This window comes from Vanacampus margaritifer, chromosome 16 (genome assembly GCF_051991255.1).
Source record: "Vanacampus margaritifer isolate UIUO_Vmar chromosome 16, RoL_Vmar_1.0, whole genome shotgun sequence".
In the NCBI taxonomy this organism is placed as follows: Eukaryota; Metazoa; Chordata; class Actinopteri; order Syngnathiformes; family Syngnathidae; genus Vanacampus; species Vanacampus margaritifer.
Genome location: NC_135447.1, coordinates 94,009 through 111,701, shown reverse-complemented (window position 1 = coordinate 111,701; position 17,693 = coordinate 94,009). Strand labels below are relative to the sequence as shown.

General features: G+C 46.7%; 1 protein-coding gene across 6 annotated transcripts; it reads right to left on the bottom strand.

Annotated features, from left to right (window-relative positions):
• Positions 1-9,194: 9,194 nt before the first annotated feature.
• Positions 9,195-17,250, bottom strand: macroh2a1 (macroH2A.1 histone). Of its 6 annotated transcripts, none has more exons than XM_077546664.1 (9): positions 17,043-17,249; positions 14,939-15,146; positions 14,605-14,711; positions 13,695-13,889; positions 13,528-13,632; positions 12,259-12,349; positions 11,024-11,113; positions 10,515-10,689; positions 9,195-10,350 (listed from the first exon to the last, which is right to left on the bottom strand). In XM_077546664.1, the coding sequence occupies exons 2-9, from the start codon at positions 15,108-15,110 to the stop codon at positions 10,185-10,187; spliced, it is 1,101 nt and encodes a 366-aa protein (XP_077402790.1). In that variant the 5' UTR covers positions 15,111-15,146; positions 17,043-17,249; the 3' UTR covers positions 9,195-10,184. The 6 variants fall into 6 exon arrangements, 4 of the variants coding, with proteins under 4 accessions (XP_077402790.1, XP_077402789.1, XP_077402788.1 ...); XM_077546663.1 differs by having other exon boundaries at positions 13,528-13,635; positions 17,043-17,246; XM_077546662.1 differs by lacking the exon at positions 12,259-12,349 and adding an exon at positions 12,788-12,887 and having other exon boundaries at positions 17,043-17,246.
• Positions 17,251-17,693: the final 443 nt, after the last annotated feature.

Here is a 17,693-nt window from a genome sequence, read left to right as displayed (position 1 = left end):
AGTATCCAATCGGGGAAAACCTCCAAAAGTATAAAAGTATGTTGTAGACGTACGTTAGGTACCAGGCTGTCATCACTTTGCATTTTGTTCACGAATATAATCGTGTCAGAACTCTTCTAACCCAAAAAGTGGTTGAAGACGAGGACAGACGGGGACGGACGGGGACGTCACCTCCCCCGTCAGCGCTTGAGTGGACGGATTGGCAACATTGTTGTTTCCCGGGTCATTGCGGGGGCCGGAATGTTGTCCTTATCTGAGGAAACGGGCAACTGTCAGCGGCGGCTTATGCAAATGAGGCGAGAGGACACGTCAGTCGGATTGTGGACGGAGCGGGCTTAGCGTGTCTTCGTGGACACGCTAAGAAGCTTGAGCCGCTCGCTGCAGACACGTTTGGACCAAAACAGCACGGGGGCAAAAGTAGTTTGCGCGCTGTACGGAACCCGTTGACTGGCAGCCATTTTGACTGAAGCAACCCCCTTCGCTCCCAACTCTTTTACTGGATTTGGACTAAACGTATGCTATGAAGCATGACATGCTTAGCAAGTATAAAAGTATCATTGCATAGTTATTGCACGATTACTCATTTGCTGTTACATTATCTGGCACGTTACACACTTATTACACACCTGTTGCATTATTACACATTTCTTACATAGTTATTACAGTATTATAATGTGCTGTTCAATGATTGAGACTTTAAAACATTCCTTAGATATTATACAGTCGTACGATCGGACATCCATCGGTTACCCATTTATTAGATTGCAGTATAACATCGTTATTACATTTGAACACAAACTTTGGCGCCTTCAAGTCAAGTCTTTAGCGGACTAAGCTGATGCTGTCCCTAGTGGTGGACGTTGGTCAAACATGAGGACCAAAATGACTTCAGTGTCCGCTCCAATGCTGCAGACGGACACCGGACACCCTCGGGCCGCCGTCTGCCTGCCGACGCCACTTCCATGTCACCTGGTGTCAAGTCATGGGCGGGTGGCGGAATCGGCGGAATCGGCGGGATCGGCGGGATCGGCGGAATCGGCGGATCGGCGGATCGGCGGTCCAAATGACAGACGGCCTCCAATGACCTCGCCGCTAACCCGCTCGTAAAAGACGACTGCTTTCATTGCGGCGAGTACGTCACACAAACCTTGCAGTTGTTTACATAGCAATGAATGTCGGTGAAACCGGGTTCGAGGTCAATTCAAGTCTTCCAAGGGCCCACCAGTGCATTAATGATTAGAGAAGTCCCTCCTTGACCAATTCAAGCAATCAATAAACATTGCAGGGATCATTTTTTTTGCTGATAAGCTAGCGGCGTTGGGTTCCAAGACGGCGGCGGCGGTCAGGCAACGTTCACGTCAACATTCAAACACACGCAGCGTGTGGACGACCACACGCTGGAATGTCCACAAGCAATCTCCTTGATTGTTTGACCGCTCACCGGCAACTCGGGACCTTCTTTGAGCACATCTTACAGGGTTGTTCTTATTTTGGAAGATGACGTAAATAAGCAAAAGTTGAAAAAGTTTGCGTTCTGTTCCCTTACGAGCAACTTTTACACGTTGAGACAGCAGAAAAAGTTTCTCCCGCCTGCGCGTGCTCACGCTTTTTTTTTTTTTTTTTTTTCCCTCAAGACAATCCGCTGTCCGGGATCAGCGAGGAAGCCGGCGCACCTTAACAAGGTAACCGGAGCCCAGCGGGCCGATGTGGACCAGCTGTGGGGGCTCATGTGGGACCTTACGAGGGATTTGGGGGCGAGCGCGCCCACTTTAATTGAGCATTAATTACAAATAGCGCAATTGACCAGGGTGCGATTAGCCTGATTTTCAGATGACTCTCTTTGTTGTCTGATTTTGTTTGACTTCCTGTCGCGTCCACAATGTTTACAATCTCCATTTCCTCGCTGTAAAGCAAAATATACCGTCAACCATATGTCGTGTGCGGCTAAATGGCACATTTCTTCAAGCATTGTTGTTGTTTTGGAATGGGTCAAAGGTGAAGTAGTGCAGTACCAGCTTCAGCCACATCGTTGCTGGGCAGTACTGAGCTCTAGTAGAGGAAAAGAGGACGACAACGTCCCCGGCTCATGTCAAGCAAACGTGTCATGCAGCCGACAAATCGGGCCTGTGTCGATACCGTGTGTCGATACCGTGTGTCGATACCGTGTGTCGATACCGTGCGTCGATACCGTCCGTTGCTGGACGTAACAACGGCAGTTGAAAGAACTTGAAAATGGACGGCAAAGAAGGTGCTACGGACGCCGTCAAGTGGAAACGACGTCGAACCCTGACGCTAATTTCAATTAGCATGTTTTTTCACATGACATGTTTCTGACTACATTTTTTACTAATTTCACGAAGCCCATCTGTGGAAATTTGCAACACATCTTTACATTAAGCTAGCAGGAAAAATGCAATGGTTGCTTGAACCTTTTGCCGTATTATTTTCAAACGATCTTTTCTTTGTCACTTTGACACGTACAATTTGTCTCTTTTTCCCAAAACGGCAAGAAAGTCTTTGTTTGGTTTCCTTTCAAAAAATGTCTTTGAATAAGTTGACTGGTCGCCCTAAAATGTGGATTTTGAGTTGACTGGATAAAGTGTCCACTTAATCATGTGTGCGGGACCCGAGTCATTAGGAGCGGAAAAGAAGAGGCGTTTGATGGCGGGGATGGTTCATCTTGACGTCCACAAACATGTGCCCCCCCCCAAAAAAAAGGTCAAATGTCCACGGGCGCTTTCATCCCGAGATGAATGCGCGCTCGTCCGTATACAGCGAGTGACACACCAAAGGTGCGATAGCGTAAACAGCACTCAATCGTCCGCCTTCAGAAACTTTTTGGGAGGTGCAAAATCAAAGCAGGGCGTGGGGGGGCTTCATAATTAGCATGCTAATGTTAGCATCCTGTTGAGTTTTGACTGAAAAAGTTGTACTACATGTATTTGTTTCAAATGTATCTGACGCCAAACAAGCTAATGCTAATGTAGCATTCTTTTTTGGTGATGTCACTACCAAGCAAGCGCTTCTTCTTCTTCTTCTTCTTCTTCTTCTTCTTCTTCTTCTTCTTTTCTTCTTTGCGGTTGAGTTGCAGACTAATGAGGGTCTCGGCATTCCCAGCGACATTCATAAGCAAAGTCGGACAAGATAAACGACGTCCACGTTGGCATGTTTGACATTCGTCAGCGACCACCTGCTCCTTCGATCGGACGAGATCTATCGGCATTGATGACCCCTCGCGGGGTCACGCGGGGGTCTGCTCTGTTGCTGCTCGTCTCTGTTGCCGCTCGTCTCTTTTGTTGCGTTCCTTTACTTGGTCTTTCACGACAAACTCTTTTCCTGGTTTGATGACAGAATCATTCATATCGGAAGGAAATAAAGTCAGTCCAAAAAAAAAAAACACACTCACAAATTCTCACAAAAGTCAAGTCAAGAAAAGTTCCAAGAATAGAATGAATTTGTATCAATATTTGTTGCGCTGCCGCGGCGGCGTGACGCCGGCGTCGGTTCAGGTCGTCACGCTGGCTGCGCTCGGGTTTCCGATTGATCGTCTTTGGGAGGATTAGCGGCAGCAGCCGGTCTGTCTCCGCCGGCGACTCGTCTCCAGTTACGCCGGACGCGCCCCGTCGTTCAGGGATGCGCTCGCTTGCTGCGTTCAGGGATGCTCACGGTGCAAACGCTTCAACCTTTTTCTTGAGCATTGTTTCCATTGAACTTTTTATTTTTTGTGAAATATTATTTATTGATTTTAGTTCCACATTTTTAATTACAGTGTTAACGTTTAAACCAAATCATTTTCCTAAACGTTTCATTTGAAATAAAAAAGTTCCCCAAAAAATAATAAAAAGAAAATTATCATGAGTATTAAGTCCAAAAAGCTATAAAGTACTGTACTAATATATCTATTTTTAAGGGATTTAAAAAAAAAATGTTTTAAGTCGATTTTTCGCATAGCCCTTCCAAAAAAAATAAAAAATCCAATGGAGACATTTTGATTGTGCATGTTTTGTGCCGTGTGTTTTGGGTGTCTGGCTCTCGAAGCGTTAAACCTTCACCCTCGATACTTTCAGGAAAGACGGGACCTCCAGTCCGGACCTGTTGCTCGCACACACACGCGCACGCGCGCGCACGCGCACACGCACAGTGAAGGCATGCGGCGTCATCCGTCCTCCATTTTAAGTTCATCAGGACAATGCGGTGCAATTAGGAGCTTACAGGAGGATTTTGTGCCTTTGGCTGCCGACTTCTCGCACGTTAACACGACCAATTTGCGTTTGTGCGTTTGGATGTGTTGGCTCGTTTTTGTCTCCCGTTTGTAGAAATAAATGCCGAGGAAGTTTATTTTATTTTTTTCATAAACGTGTAGCACTTTACTATTGGACCGACTTGATGTCATTTCAGTTCGTTTCAATGTGGAAAATGGATTTGAAGACCCCCAAAATTTTGAGTTGAGAGCTTGGACCCGACTTCAGCTTGTAAGTCAAGGTACGACCGTCTTTCGAGGGTTCTCGACACGGTTGCCGCGGAGACGGCTTCAAAGTCTCGTGTCATGTGACGCTAAGCCTGTAAGTCAGCCGGCGTCAGTCGGACTCAAAGGCCCCCACCCCGCCCACCCCGCCCACCCCGCCCACCCCCAAACCACATCCTCATAAAAAGTCAAAAAATCGACGTCAAGGAAGTGTGACTTCATGACTTGATAAACGCCGAGTCAGGAGGGCCGAGCTCGCACGAAACGCCAACAAAAGAAGACGATGAAGACGACTTGAGTCACCAAAGCTCGCCCTTGGGGTGCGCCTTCATCTGGGGGGGGGGGGGGGGGGGGGGCACCTCTGTCTGTGATGACATCAAAAAGCTTGAAGGTGCGCGCCCCTTTAAGAAGTTGGATCCCAATTAGCCGCAGGCCGACTGCCGCATATTATTGCAAAGAACCTTTTTGACTTCCCATTTGAAGAGGCCAACACGAACTTCCCTGTTGGACACCTTTTTACAAAGCAGCTGAGCAAATAAACTTGTAGTCTTTTCTTCTTTTGTCATTTTTTCTTCTTTGACTGTCGTCAGGCTTTCAAGTTGTGTTCGATTCACGCTTCTGGCTTTTTACACAGAAAAGCTGACGTGGGTTCGAATGCATGGAGGAGGATCTTTATGATTTGCATGGAGATCCCCGCCTGTCACCAGCGAGGTCTCTTTTATCTTTAGAGGTTCCTTGAGTGGCTCTCCGAGGGGAGGGGGTGGGGGGGGGGGGCGCGGCCCACAATCCTCTGGGGCGAAAACGCCGTGAATCACCTTGAGCTTAATGATTTGCAGATCCACCGAGAGGCTGAAACCTCCAGGGCCGGAGTTTATCTGCCGGGCTTGACCCCGCCGGATCTGGCCCTCAGATTAACCTGCCTGCGTGCGTACGTGCGTGCGTGCGTGCGTGCGTGCGTGCGTGCGTGACGGAATATGCGCCATAACCTCACAATAACCCCCGAGACCGGCCAACACCAATAAAAGGCAATTTACAGCTGCCGATGCGTTCAAAGACCCTCGGTTGCCCTGGGTCTTCTCACATCCACGGGACACTTCATTAGGGACACCTCAAGGCACCTTTTGTTGCTTAAAAGGTGATGACGCCGCAACTTTCATGTTAGCTTCTTGAACCTGTCTATGGTGTTTTGCATTGTTTGTTAGCATTAAGCTAACAGAAGGCCAAATGGCGTGCTTGTTTTTAATACAAAATCTGCTAAGTCACGTCTCAAATTTTGGCTCACAAGTCAAAGCCAAACAACGCTTAGCTCTTATCTCAAACCATTGGGGGGACAACGCAGGATCAGGACAAAATATTTGCTTTGATTGACAGTCGCACCGGCCTTCCATTAGGGGCACTTTTGATGAAAATATATAAAGCACCCCCGAAAGAGGCGGAAGGAAGGAGGGGGGGGGGGGCAACCCAGGGACTCCAAATCTCCCATTCCAGATGAAAATCCTAAATCAGCAGCCGCGGCGCGCTCGCAGGACGAGGATTGCTTTGAATGGCGTCTCCTAAGCCGGGAATCAGAAAGCATCAAAAGGCGGTCGGCTATCCAGTTGCCGGCCGCCGCCAAGTGTGACGAGGCCGGCCCGGGGAGGGGTTTAACCCTTTTGGGGTGTCACGGAGAGCAGCAAAGGGGGGGACAGAAGCTGACATGAAGGGGAGGGGGGGGGGGGGGGCTGTCTGTCCTTATGTTGGAGATTCCGCCTTCAGTCCGCTTTAATGGCCGAGGATCACGGAGGATTACTCGCGAGACGCCGGCCCAGCTCCTTGTTAGCATCCCCAAAAAAGACAAAAAAAACGCCCGCTACACTGTTTTTCATGAAGTTGTCTAATCGGTACATCGTATGGAATAAATGGGAGATGTCCTACGATCGCGCCCTGAGGAACACCAGTGTTCAATAAACCAATTAGTCTATAAGCACACGTATTAGCTTGATTTTAAAATCCAAATTGTCTATTGATGTGAATTCAAGTGCAATTATTTGTCTGTCCTGCAACTGACTGGCGACCAATCCCGGGTACGGCCCATTTTCTTGACAAAGTCAGCATACTCAAAACCCTGACTTGGATAAAGGCAACAAAGAATGGATGAGATCAATGGAAGGGAGCTAAAGTGGTTAGCACTCGTGCCTTGCAGTTGTAAGGTTCTGAGTTAGAATCTGAGATTTTCTCCCACTTCCGAATTTTTTTGGTCCTCCTCTGCTATTGGCCCATTGATTTCTCTGTCTGTTATGATCCTCACCGGTGTTCCTCAGGGCTCAATTGTAGGGCATCTCCTCTTTTTGTTTTAAAGTTAAAATGGACAATTTTTCGACATTTGACTGGCGACCAGTCCAAGGTGGACACGACAAATTCTCAATTTGACTTCATCTTGAGCTGTCAAACGGGGAATTCTGTTTTTCCCAGGGAAATCATTTCACATTGTTGTTGTCCTGGGAAAAATGTATTGAGAGTTGATATCTGGAGACACAATCGAGCTCATAAAGACCCCCCCCCCCCCGACCCCCGACCCCCCAGCATTGAGCAGCTTCTCCTCCTTGATCTTCTCTCCAATGTTTGCTTGATTTTATTCCATGTTTTCCCTCCGCCTTCGCTCCATTTTTCGTGCAAAGAATAAAATGTCATCAGGCCGGGCTCCGGGAAACGCAGCCCTCGGATTGGCCCTTGCCCGAGACACATGCTTTGAGTTTACACAGCTTTTTTTTTTTTGTCCTGATGGTGGGATGGATGTGGGCTGGGCGGGAACGGGGGACTAGCGGCTGAAACCTGGCTGAATTTCCTGAGGATTAGGCCTGAGATGGGCTGCCCTCAGAGGGGGTCTCAGGTCCCGGCCTCCCTGGATGGCTGGGAAAATGACCCCCATTTGACTCCGCCGCAACGCCAGCCCTTCCTTTGCGTGTCTTTTTTTGCGATACCAGCCGCCGATTGACCAATTTTTACTGTTGACTCATGTTTGGCAACTATTTCGAGTTTACTCTAAATCTAAAGCAATTAAACACTGAGCACTTAAAACAACCACATTGCTTTGACTTAGGGACGTCCGTTTAGCTTAATGCTAACAAACAATGCCAAATTGCTATTGATTTGCTAAGGGTTGGCATCAAATGTTGGAGTAACAATATTGTTTACCTTCTTTGAAAAAAATGGTCATTTTACGTTTGACTGCCCCCAGTGGCCAAGGCTGGCACAAACCGCTTCGTTCTTTGCCTTCTATTTGAATTTATTCGTATCCCGCTTTGTTTTTCAATTTCATAGAATGCCATCTTCTTCATTAAAAAAGACTTTTGACGTTATAGCGAGCGACCTGATCCGAAAATAGATCTTCCCCGGACGCAACAACAGAACAGCTCAAGTGTTATTTGAATTCTCAAGTGGGAGGCGACGCCGCCAATGAGCTTGCAGTCATGGACGCCTGCTGGCGCTTGGGCTGGCGCTTGGGCTGGCGCTTGGGCTGGCGCTTGGGCTGGCGCTTGGGCTGGCGCTTGGGCTGGCGCCTCTCGTGGGATATATTGCAGCCACCGGAGGCCTGAAGCGGATCGATTTTTGTGCCTTCAGCGTGTATTTGATTGACAGTTGATTGTTTAGCCGCCCTCCTTCCAAAATGTGGACTTGAATTTGCTAATGCCAAACGCAACTGATAATGTTTAGGCATGACACGCACTCATGCTGGTTTCTTCCCACGGAAAGTTTCTCAGTTAGAAAATTGACGGATTTTGCATCCTTAGGACATTTTAAAGAGAAAAAGTGATGATATTGTTGGAGAATTATGCCAGCTACTCACTAACTTCAACGGACATCTTTAATCAATAACCTGGCAGATAAGAGCAGATTCCCGGCCGCCGAAAGTTCACCAGGGGTGAAGTCTGCTGTCATTGATTGACAGGCCTCGCATACGCGCACGCAAACATAACTTTGGCAAGAGCCTTCGAAATGACGAATCTTTTTGGGGCGTGAGAGATTTGCCAGCAGGCCTCATTTGAGGCGGCTAGAAAATTACAGTTAAGGAAATGAATAAATTAGGTAAATTTCTATTCATTTAAATGTGTATCCATTGTGTATTTGCATTTAATAAAAGAAATCAAATTCAGGCTTGATGCAAACCAGGTTTCGCAAGCCTCAAGTGCAAAAAGTTTCTCAAAATGTGTTATTTTTGCTGAATATGTCAATAATACAGTATAATAAAAGAAAAGCCAAGTTTTTGCAGAAATGAGCTAAAGGTTGTTGTTTTTGTTGTTTTTAAGTACAGAGATTATTTGATTTTGATCTTTTACAAACTAAATTTACAACAACAAAAACAACTGAATGGGAATTAGGATTAAAATAAAAACGTTTGCAATACAAAGGCTAAGAACAAAAATTTGGTAAAATAAGTTGAGCTCTTTTTCTCTTTCAATATGCCAAGATTACATAAAAACAATAAATTACAATTTGAAAAAAATACTTGAAAATGAAACATACAATCAAAGATTTTACAGGAGCTCAGAATAAGAAAGTACATTTGCATCAATTTATATTTTATACAAAAAAAAAAGATTGCTAGACTTCATTACACCCTAACTTTACAATTAAACAAATTAATTATAAACTAAAAATAATGAAATCCAGATTTTCAAGTCCATTTCATGAAATCTTGTTTTAAGACCTTTCTTTTTGTTTATAAATAATAAACACAATTTTCTTGGTGTGTTTTCAAAGATAATTTATTAACCGAGTGCGTACAGTTGTTTTTCTGCGTATAGTCAGCAAATGTACATAATAATTCTTTAGAAATTTCCCCTCGATAATCATAAGAAAGTTGCAAATGTTTCTGTTTCCATCCAACAAAACCGAATTCCAAGCGAGAAGGGCCTGACCGTTCCTGATCGCAGTCTGCCACCTAGCGGCCACAGCAGTTACAACACCTCGACCTTCGGATTCATTCGTTGGTTTTTGTACGACTAAATGAGGACAAAAGACACACACAAAGAACAACGTGCGCCGCGGTTGGCTTCCAAATCAAACAGTGCCTTTTTAAGATGTGCAAATTCAAAAGACAACGTAGTCAGCTATGTTACTCGCAAATACAACTTTTCCACAAATACTCCATCTAATAAAATGGAGAGAAACACGCCTCGAGAAAGCAGCAGTGTACCAACAAAAAACAAAAACAACAAAAAAACACCTCACTTTTCTCTTTAAATGGCGATAACGCTGATTATTAGGGCCAGTCAGAGTGGATAGTAAATTTGACTCTAAAACAAAAAACACTTCAATATTTGTTTTTCTTTTAAAAGCTCCACAGGCCACAAAATAAACAAACACGACACACAGCACACAAAAAAAGCAAAGTTAAAACATTTCCATGACAGAAAAAATGGCGACACGTAAAAACACAATTACGAGTGATGAGATCTAAGGTGAAAAGTTGTTTTTTTTTTTGTTTCGTTTTTTTGAATACTGCCGTTAACATGCAATTTACCCGTTTCAGAAAATTAAACTCTGGTTTCCCATCGACTGGACGCCGCTCGCGTTCAAAGGTCAGCTCAGTGCGGCGCGAGGTCTGCAAAAGCATTTTTTTAGGAAAACAAAGAACCCGATAGGAAAGAATACAAAGGACGTAATGCAAAAACAAGTTCCCGGCCGCTGAGCAAGACCGCTCCGGTCCTGCTCGCAAACCAAAGGATGGGCAACGCGTCTAAGTGGCCTCCAGCTTGGCCATTTCCTGCACGTAGATGCCGATGCTCTCGCTGTCGAAGAGCACAAAGTAAACCGTCTTGATGCTGGACGACATGCTGGCCACGAAGTAGCTGGAGATGGCCTTGAGGATGACCTGCGCCGCCGTCTGCTTGGGGAAGCCGTTCCTGGAACGAGCCGTGAGCGAGCGTCACCAAATGGCAAGACTTGCTTGCTGGCGGGTCCGCTCGTGACCGCCAAATTCATGTGGAGCCAAAGTGGCAAATCGAGGGGAGCTTTGAAAATGCAGATTGGTCCCGTAAAGAAGAATCCCCCCCCCCAAACGTCTTACCTTCCGCTGCCGATGGACGGGAACGCCACCGACTTGAGTTTCTTGTCGTCGGCCAGCGCCAAGCAGTTCTTCACCGTCTTGTCCAGCATCTCCTCGCACTTGTCGGAGCCCCACGCCGGACTGTTGCAGTGGATGACGTATTTGGCGGGAAGGCCGAAGCCGGCGGTCAACACCGCTGACGAGTGGGGACAAATAATAATAAGACCTTCGCCAAGGTTGGTTTGACAAGCCCACTCGTCTCCCAATCAAAGCAGAGACGCTTGTCCTTGTTTAGGACGGAGAAGAGCGTGAGCCTTTCCTAGCCTGGACTGGTCGCCAGATGGACAGACAACCATTCACCCACCGACAATTTACAATCTTGCATGCATGATTCTAGGAACAATCTGGGTCCAACACGGGTGTTCCTCAGGGCGCCATTTAAGGGCATCTTCATTTAAAAAAAAAATAAAATAAAATTCTATCTTCAAACATGTAAAAGGCTCAAATCCAGACTTGAGAGGGCCACTTACCTCCCGCCACATCCAGGGGCCCGTTTTTTTTCTTCATCTCCAGCACCGCTTCAGCTAACTCCTTGCCGCCCTTCTTTTCCAGGGCAGAACCTGCCAAGGAACCATGATGTCATGATCACACACGCGGGAGTGCCGGAACAAGGAAGAGGCGGCGGCGGCGGCGGCGGCGGCGGCGAGCAGGCCGGCATTCGGATTCCGAAACAGGATGCCGTCAATCATCTGACGCGGTCTCTCTCTCTCCATCTGAGAGCTCCTCTTTGTCTCTTGCAGGGAGGGACAAGAAGGCCTCTTATTTCGTTTGAGAGACTCACGACACGTTGACGTGCGACAGCAAATTTGGAGCTAATGTGAAACATCGGAGAGAGACGCCACAATGAGACGATTGGAGGAGTGAGCGCTAAAAGAAGCAGGCGCAGGATTGGCATGAAAATTTCAAACAGAAGCCTGCACGCTTTAAGGCTGGATTCAAACTTTGCGGTTCAAATGACAATACTGGGGAAAAAAAACATCATAATAAAGAGCCAAAGATTAGCCCAATGAGTCTCAAGGCGTACGCAGGCTCCCTCTTGTGGTATGTAAAAGAATCACGAGCCAAGTACAGCGCTGTCGTATTTTACTTTCGACAGTAAAATAGCATCAAAGACTTCAAACTTTTATCTGTCGTCATTTCACATGAATTGTCATATAAGTTTCTTGTTTTGTTTCAACATTTTTAGAACTATTAGCAAAGACAATTATGGTCTACAACGGCTAAAATACAAATGTGTCAGTTAGGAAATAAGCAAAATAATAATCTAAGAAGCCGTTTGATTTGATAAAGTGGCAAACGGTTTCTAACAATGATGCTATTTTCCGTTAGCCTGTCTACGATGTAACACATTATAGGTTAGCATTAAGCTATCGTCAACGTTTGTATGATGCAATCATATTGGTATGATTTTGGTTTTTATACACGATATAAACAATGTGGAATAATGTTCACCAATTGTGGAAAGTGTCTTGCATGGTTGAAGGCCTTCCCTGATTGGTCAAGCAGTGTCAATTCAGCCTCAGATTTTAATTTGCGTACGAGCTGGAGCCGAGCAGGCCGCATGGTCTGAATCCCAACCAGGAAGTGAGTGTCAAAAGGAGCGTTTAGCAGCATTAGCAGCATTAGCAGCTTTAGCGGCTTTAGCGGCATTAGCGGCATTAGCGGCAGCTTCCGCAAGAGCACTGGGCGGCCCGGTTTCCTTTACCTACTTCACCGCCCGTATAGAGGGCCGAGTTGGTCGGGTGAACGACAGCGTCGCTCTCCACTACGGAAATGTCGGCTTGGACAACTTGCAACTACGGACGAACCACAGACAACACGGCCGTCAAACCACACGGACAGCACGCCACGCAACCTGGCTGATGACATCACAGGGGACCACAAGGTGGATAATGGCCGGAGCTCGTTTAGTCAGAAGGCCCCCCAAAAAATACGAATACATTCGATTCCATTTCAATTGTGGAGTGAATATTTACGGAGATCAATTTGCCAGCGCGGCTTCTGACTAAGTGAGGCCTCCGAGTTTCTCGTCGGCGGCGGGCAGTCAACTTCCCGTCAGGCAGAATGTCAAGCGAGAAGACGGCTGCCTGACAGGAAGTCACCCGAAAAGGTGGAGGTGCAAACATGGCTGGCCACCGGGCTTCGACTTTCAAAGCCCTGCTGTGGCCACAGAAACGTGGGCGGGGTCGGGTCGGGTTGGATGGAAGGTGGGGCTGCGGGGGGGGGGGTCTCACCTAGGTCGTCTTTTAGCTCAAGTTCGGCGTTGGTGGGGTTGATGACCCCCTCCACGTCAAAGCCAGCCAAGTTACTGACCTCGCTGTGGATGAGGTTGAGCTGCGGGGGCGAGGAGGAGGGGCGAGAGGGGCGGGACATGCCGAGGAACAGCAACAAGGAAGGAGGAAGGAAGCAAAGCCGTTAAAAACAAATTAACACCACCGCAGATGCACCGTCAGGGACGACGAAATTTATTTGATCTCATCAATACTTTTCAAATCGAACTCGAGTGGATGCACAGAGAGAACATGTGCTTTTTTGTGACGCATAAAAATGAAATGGAAAATATTGAAATAAATTGATCTTGTATCCGCGCAATTAAAATGAAAGACAAATCTGTAAAAAAAATAATAGTCCTAAATTAAAATGCGCATCAGTTTGCGCTTACAAAATTGATGCCAAAAAATGATCAAGCGTGTGTCCGGTTATTTTGATAGGAATTGTACAGGTTATTGCTGATATCAAAGAGAAAATGTGCTTCAAAATTCAGTGGATCAATCTTTTGCGCGGGAAAGCGCATCGGCAGTCGTGAAAAGAACGTTTGCGAGGACTTCAAAGTGAGCGGCGAAGCCGATGATTAAAAGTGGGACGCGCTTTCCCCGTCCGTCGTGTCCTTCCTAATGAAATGAAATCAATAGCAAACGGATGATCATGCAAAGAGGAACGGCACGGACGGCAAGATGGCCGCAGGCCGACTGACCTTTTGACCCAGGAAGAGGCTCTTGGTGGACAGAACGGTGAAGCTGTCCGCCGGCGATCCCTCTGTGGTGCTGTCCGCCGACGCCGTCTTGCTGGCCTCGCCCTGCTTCTGGAAACGGGCGATTGTCAGCCGGCGGCGTGGCTCGATGGCGGCGTTCGCGGTCGTACCTTGGCCTTGCCGGCGCCCTTCTTGCCGGCCATTTTCTTGCCGGGCGTCTTCTTGGCCGGCGGCTTGGCTTTCTTCTCGGGGGCGGGCGAAAGGGGCGTCTCCAGCTTGCCCTTGGCCCCCCGCTTCTTGGCCAGGAGCTCGGGGTGGATGTTGGGCAGGACGCCGCCCGCCGCGATGGTCACGCCCTTCAGGAGCTGGTAGCAGAGACGGGAAAAACGCTAGGACTGTTTCAAGGGTCCGGGTGGGACCGGACGGCGGTGCCCGGAGTTTCATTTGTTTCTTGGCACGATGATTCAAATCACGAGAAACAAAAGCTTGACAGATTTCAATTTGCATGTAATGGTTCAGAGTTTCACTTTTGGAAATCATTGAGATAAAATATTCATGATATTCTTTTTTTTTGGGGGGGTGGAGACGTTGCAGCAATTTCAGCCTTTCTTGGCAGAAGATAAAGAATATATGCCTGTGAGTCTTATGATATTGTCTAAGTGTTGCTCCACTGTTTGAGCTTAAGTATCCCATTGGTAAAAACAAGACAAAAAAACACAGTTGCTATTCGTTAGCCCATGTATGCTATTGTAAAAAAAAAAAATTGGGGTGGGGGGGGGCTATATGGAATTCTAAGGCAAAGCTATGTGGCCATTTCAAGTACACAAGATGCAAATCTCTGCTTTATATTTAGCTCAATAAGATGTTTTCTTCACTTAAAAAATGTCTGGCATCGCATTACGCCCCTACAATTTGATATTAAATTTGACGAATTGGGAGTTGAGATATGGACAAAAGTCTTGGGACGCAGAAAAGTAAAGCAAATACGTAGTCGGTCCTACGTTTGCGTTGTTAATTCTAGAACAAACGAGGACTGCAATGCATTAATGAAGGCCGTTTGTTGCGATGGAAACGCAATACCTGGTTGAGTTCCTCGTCGTTGGCGATGGCGAGCAGAATGTGTCGCGGCGTGACGCGACCCTTCTTGTTGTCTCGGGCCGCGTTGCCCGCCAATTCCAGGATCTCGGCTGCATCACAGGAAAGTAATCAATAAACAAAGTGACATCTGCCGTCACGTCAAGAAAAACATCGAGTTGGAAAAAAAAGAAAAGCAGTCACTTGTACGCTCAATAAAGCTTCAAACTTCAAGCTGTGTGATGAGAGAAAAGGAAAAAAGCGCTTGATCGTCAAGATCGGCGGGCGGCGAGCCGATGCTGCCGCGCCTTCTCATGCATTATCGGGAGTGCGGACTCACCGGTCAGGTACTCCAGCACGGCCGCCAGGTAGACGGGCGCGCCCACCCCGATGCGGTACTTGGGCAGGCCGCGCTTGATGTAACGCAGCATGCGGCCCACCGGGAAGATGACGCCCGCCTTGGTGGAGCGCGACGTCTTGGTCAGCTTCTTCTTGCCTCCTCGGCTCGACATGTTTCACAGGGGGTCCAGTGACGCCACGGGGGGCTCCTGCGGGGCAAGGGGGGGGGGACGCACAGTTAAAGCAATGCAGTCCAAATGACTCATCTGCAGCGAAAGTCTGACTTACTTTTCAGGGTTAAAAAAAAGTGCACAGAAAGACTGGAAGAGTCACAGAAAGGCAAAGACGTGACCGGAAAAAGGCCGAGTGTTAAAATGACGAGTCCATTTCGACACACTTTCCACGTAGCTCCGCACTCGACAGAGTTGAATGAACACTTTCTAAATAGTTGAACGTTTGACACTGCCAGAGTTACTGAACAAAAAAATATGGGAATAGCGAAGATACTTTTAACAACCTCCTTAGTTTCACTCCCACAAGTGTTTTAAATAATGCAATCATTGCAACAACACCCACTAGATAAATGAGCTTTCATGACCTTTATTATAGTTTTGGTTTACTTTAATTAACTCTCTGCAGTGTTGGTTTAATACTAAATAAATTAACTGTCAAATGACGCCAACACTGACCTCCATTTAAATCGGACAGTGTTAAAAATCGACTTTGGGGATTGAAATCAACTCTGAAACATTTAACACCAACATTTGAACACTCCAATTTTTGCAGTGTGGACTTGAACGTTTTCAACAACAAAAATCCCTTCAGCTCCTTGTCAGACAACATTTAACTTTTAAAGGGCAATATGACACCAAAATATGTGGTGGAGGTAGATGCCCCCCCCCCCACACACACACACACACACACACACACAGCTATTTACCAGGCAGAAATCATCAGGCTTGCCAAAGGAAATGTTTCAATGTTTCTCAATTGGTGCATAAATGAGCCTTTATTTACTACTGACTAATACCAGCAACGCAGAATGAAAGGCAAAAAAAGTCACAGAATGTCTTGGTGTAAATAAAACTAAAAGAGTACATTTGTGACAATGTAAGTATTTCAGAATGTACGGTTAATGACTATCGACGAAAACCCATGGCTAACCGACTCCCCCTCAAAGGTTTGTAACTGCTGCCACAATTCAGAGGGGCAAAGCGCTGCTTCCATCCAATTGAAACTCCTCAACTCATTTCCTTGACATGAAGATGCCTCCAGATGGCGCCATTTCTGAACGCAAACAATAAATAGGTGACTTTCTCAGCAAACCGTATGAAGGCTCGTTCAGTTGATGTCATTCGATGGCACCTTCATGAATATTGCACACGTGTCTTAGTATTCACTCTCATTTCAATGGCCAGACTGGATGTCCTTTTTCCAGAAAGCCACGCATGCTCGGACTTGTAACATGTCGTTTTCTGCCACCATTCATTCATATTCATATTCAGCGCGTTGATGCGGTAATTAGTTCATATTCAAATTAGGTCTGAATGTCACAAGTTTCCTCATAAATGGCTTTGGCGTATGACTCTTAAATAAGGATGATAATAATAATAATAATAACAAGGTGTTCTTTTCTGGCACATGTAATCGTGTGTGAACGCTAATGAAGGCTCCATTTTGAAGCGGGGAAAGCAAAGTGGAAGCTCAGCAAGACGCTCGCTCGCTCGCTCGCTTGCATGTTTTCCAGCCAGCCGTCGTTCGGCGCCAGGTGGAGGTGACGGTGGCCTGATTACGGCCCGGCCGCCCTCCGCCTCCGGAGCTCGGCTATAGGCCGCTTCCGAACCGGGTTCTGACATTGTGACACACGCGCGGTCCCGTCCAAACATTTCCGCAACATGTCAGCCGAAGCGGCCGCGACTGTTGTTGTTGTGGCGGCGGCGTCTTGCTGGCCGTCGTTGCCCGCGCGAGAGCTCGACACCTCGGCCTTCTCTCGGCTTCCAATCGGTTTAAAAAAATAAAATAATGAATAAAAACGGGCGGGAGGGTTCAATACAAGCAACCGCGACGACATTGACGACGACTCGTAACAACCGCGGCTTACTTACGTGAAATAAAAAGCAGCGGCGACGACAAGGGCGTCAAACGTCTCCCGGTGTGTGAAGGAAGGTTCGGCTGATTCGCTGTCGCTGGCTTCGTCGACTCCCACAATCCACAGCGAGACGAGCTGAGAGCTGCCGGCCGCCCAACGACGCCACTCAGCGGGGGAGCAGCCGGCTCAACCTGCCCTCATGGCTTCCGTTTACTTCTTCAACCAACGTGCATAAAACAAAAACACACGAAACAAGAATAGGACAGCACAAATACATGAATTGTAAGGCAATTATCAGAATGTACATACAGTACTGGGGAAAAAATAATATGATGCATAATGGCATTTTTTTCTAGTTATCGCTAGTTAAGATTACAATTCCCCTTTAAATAAAGTCACATTTTGTTCGTGTTAATAAATAAATATTGAATTGCAGGGACGTTTTCCACAAAAAAATAACAACACAGCAAAGCAGAGACCCCCCCCCCCAAAAAAAAATAAAAATAAAAATAAAATAATAACCTACATTTTTTAGTACCAAAAGAAATATTAAATATAAATATATAGCACACATCTGTGGGTGTCGAAAGGTGGGTATGCATGGGTCCATTTATTGTGTTGGTGGAATACGAATTCAAGAGATAAATTCGTCACTTTTCATCCATCT

Coding starts and splice junctions, on each gene's coding strand:
- macroh2a1 (XM_077546660.1), bottom strand. CDS start 15,110: ATGTCGAGCCGAGGAGGCAAGAAGAAGCTGACCAAGACGTCGCGCTCC. Junction 11,114..12,787: donor TGAGCTAAAAGACGACCTAG/GTGAGACCCCCC, acceptor GTTCCTTGGCAG/GTTCTGCCCTGGAAAAGAAG. Junction 10,690..11,023: donor GCCCCTGGATGTGGCGGGAG/GTAAGTGGCCCT, acceptor CCCACTCGTCAG/CGGTGTTGACCGCCGGCTTC.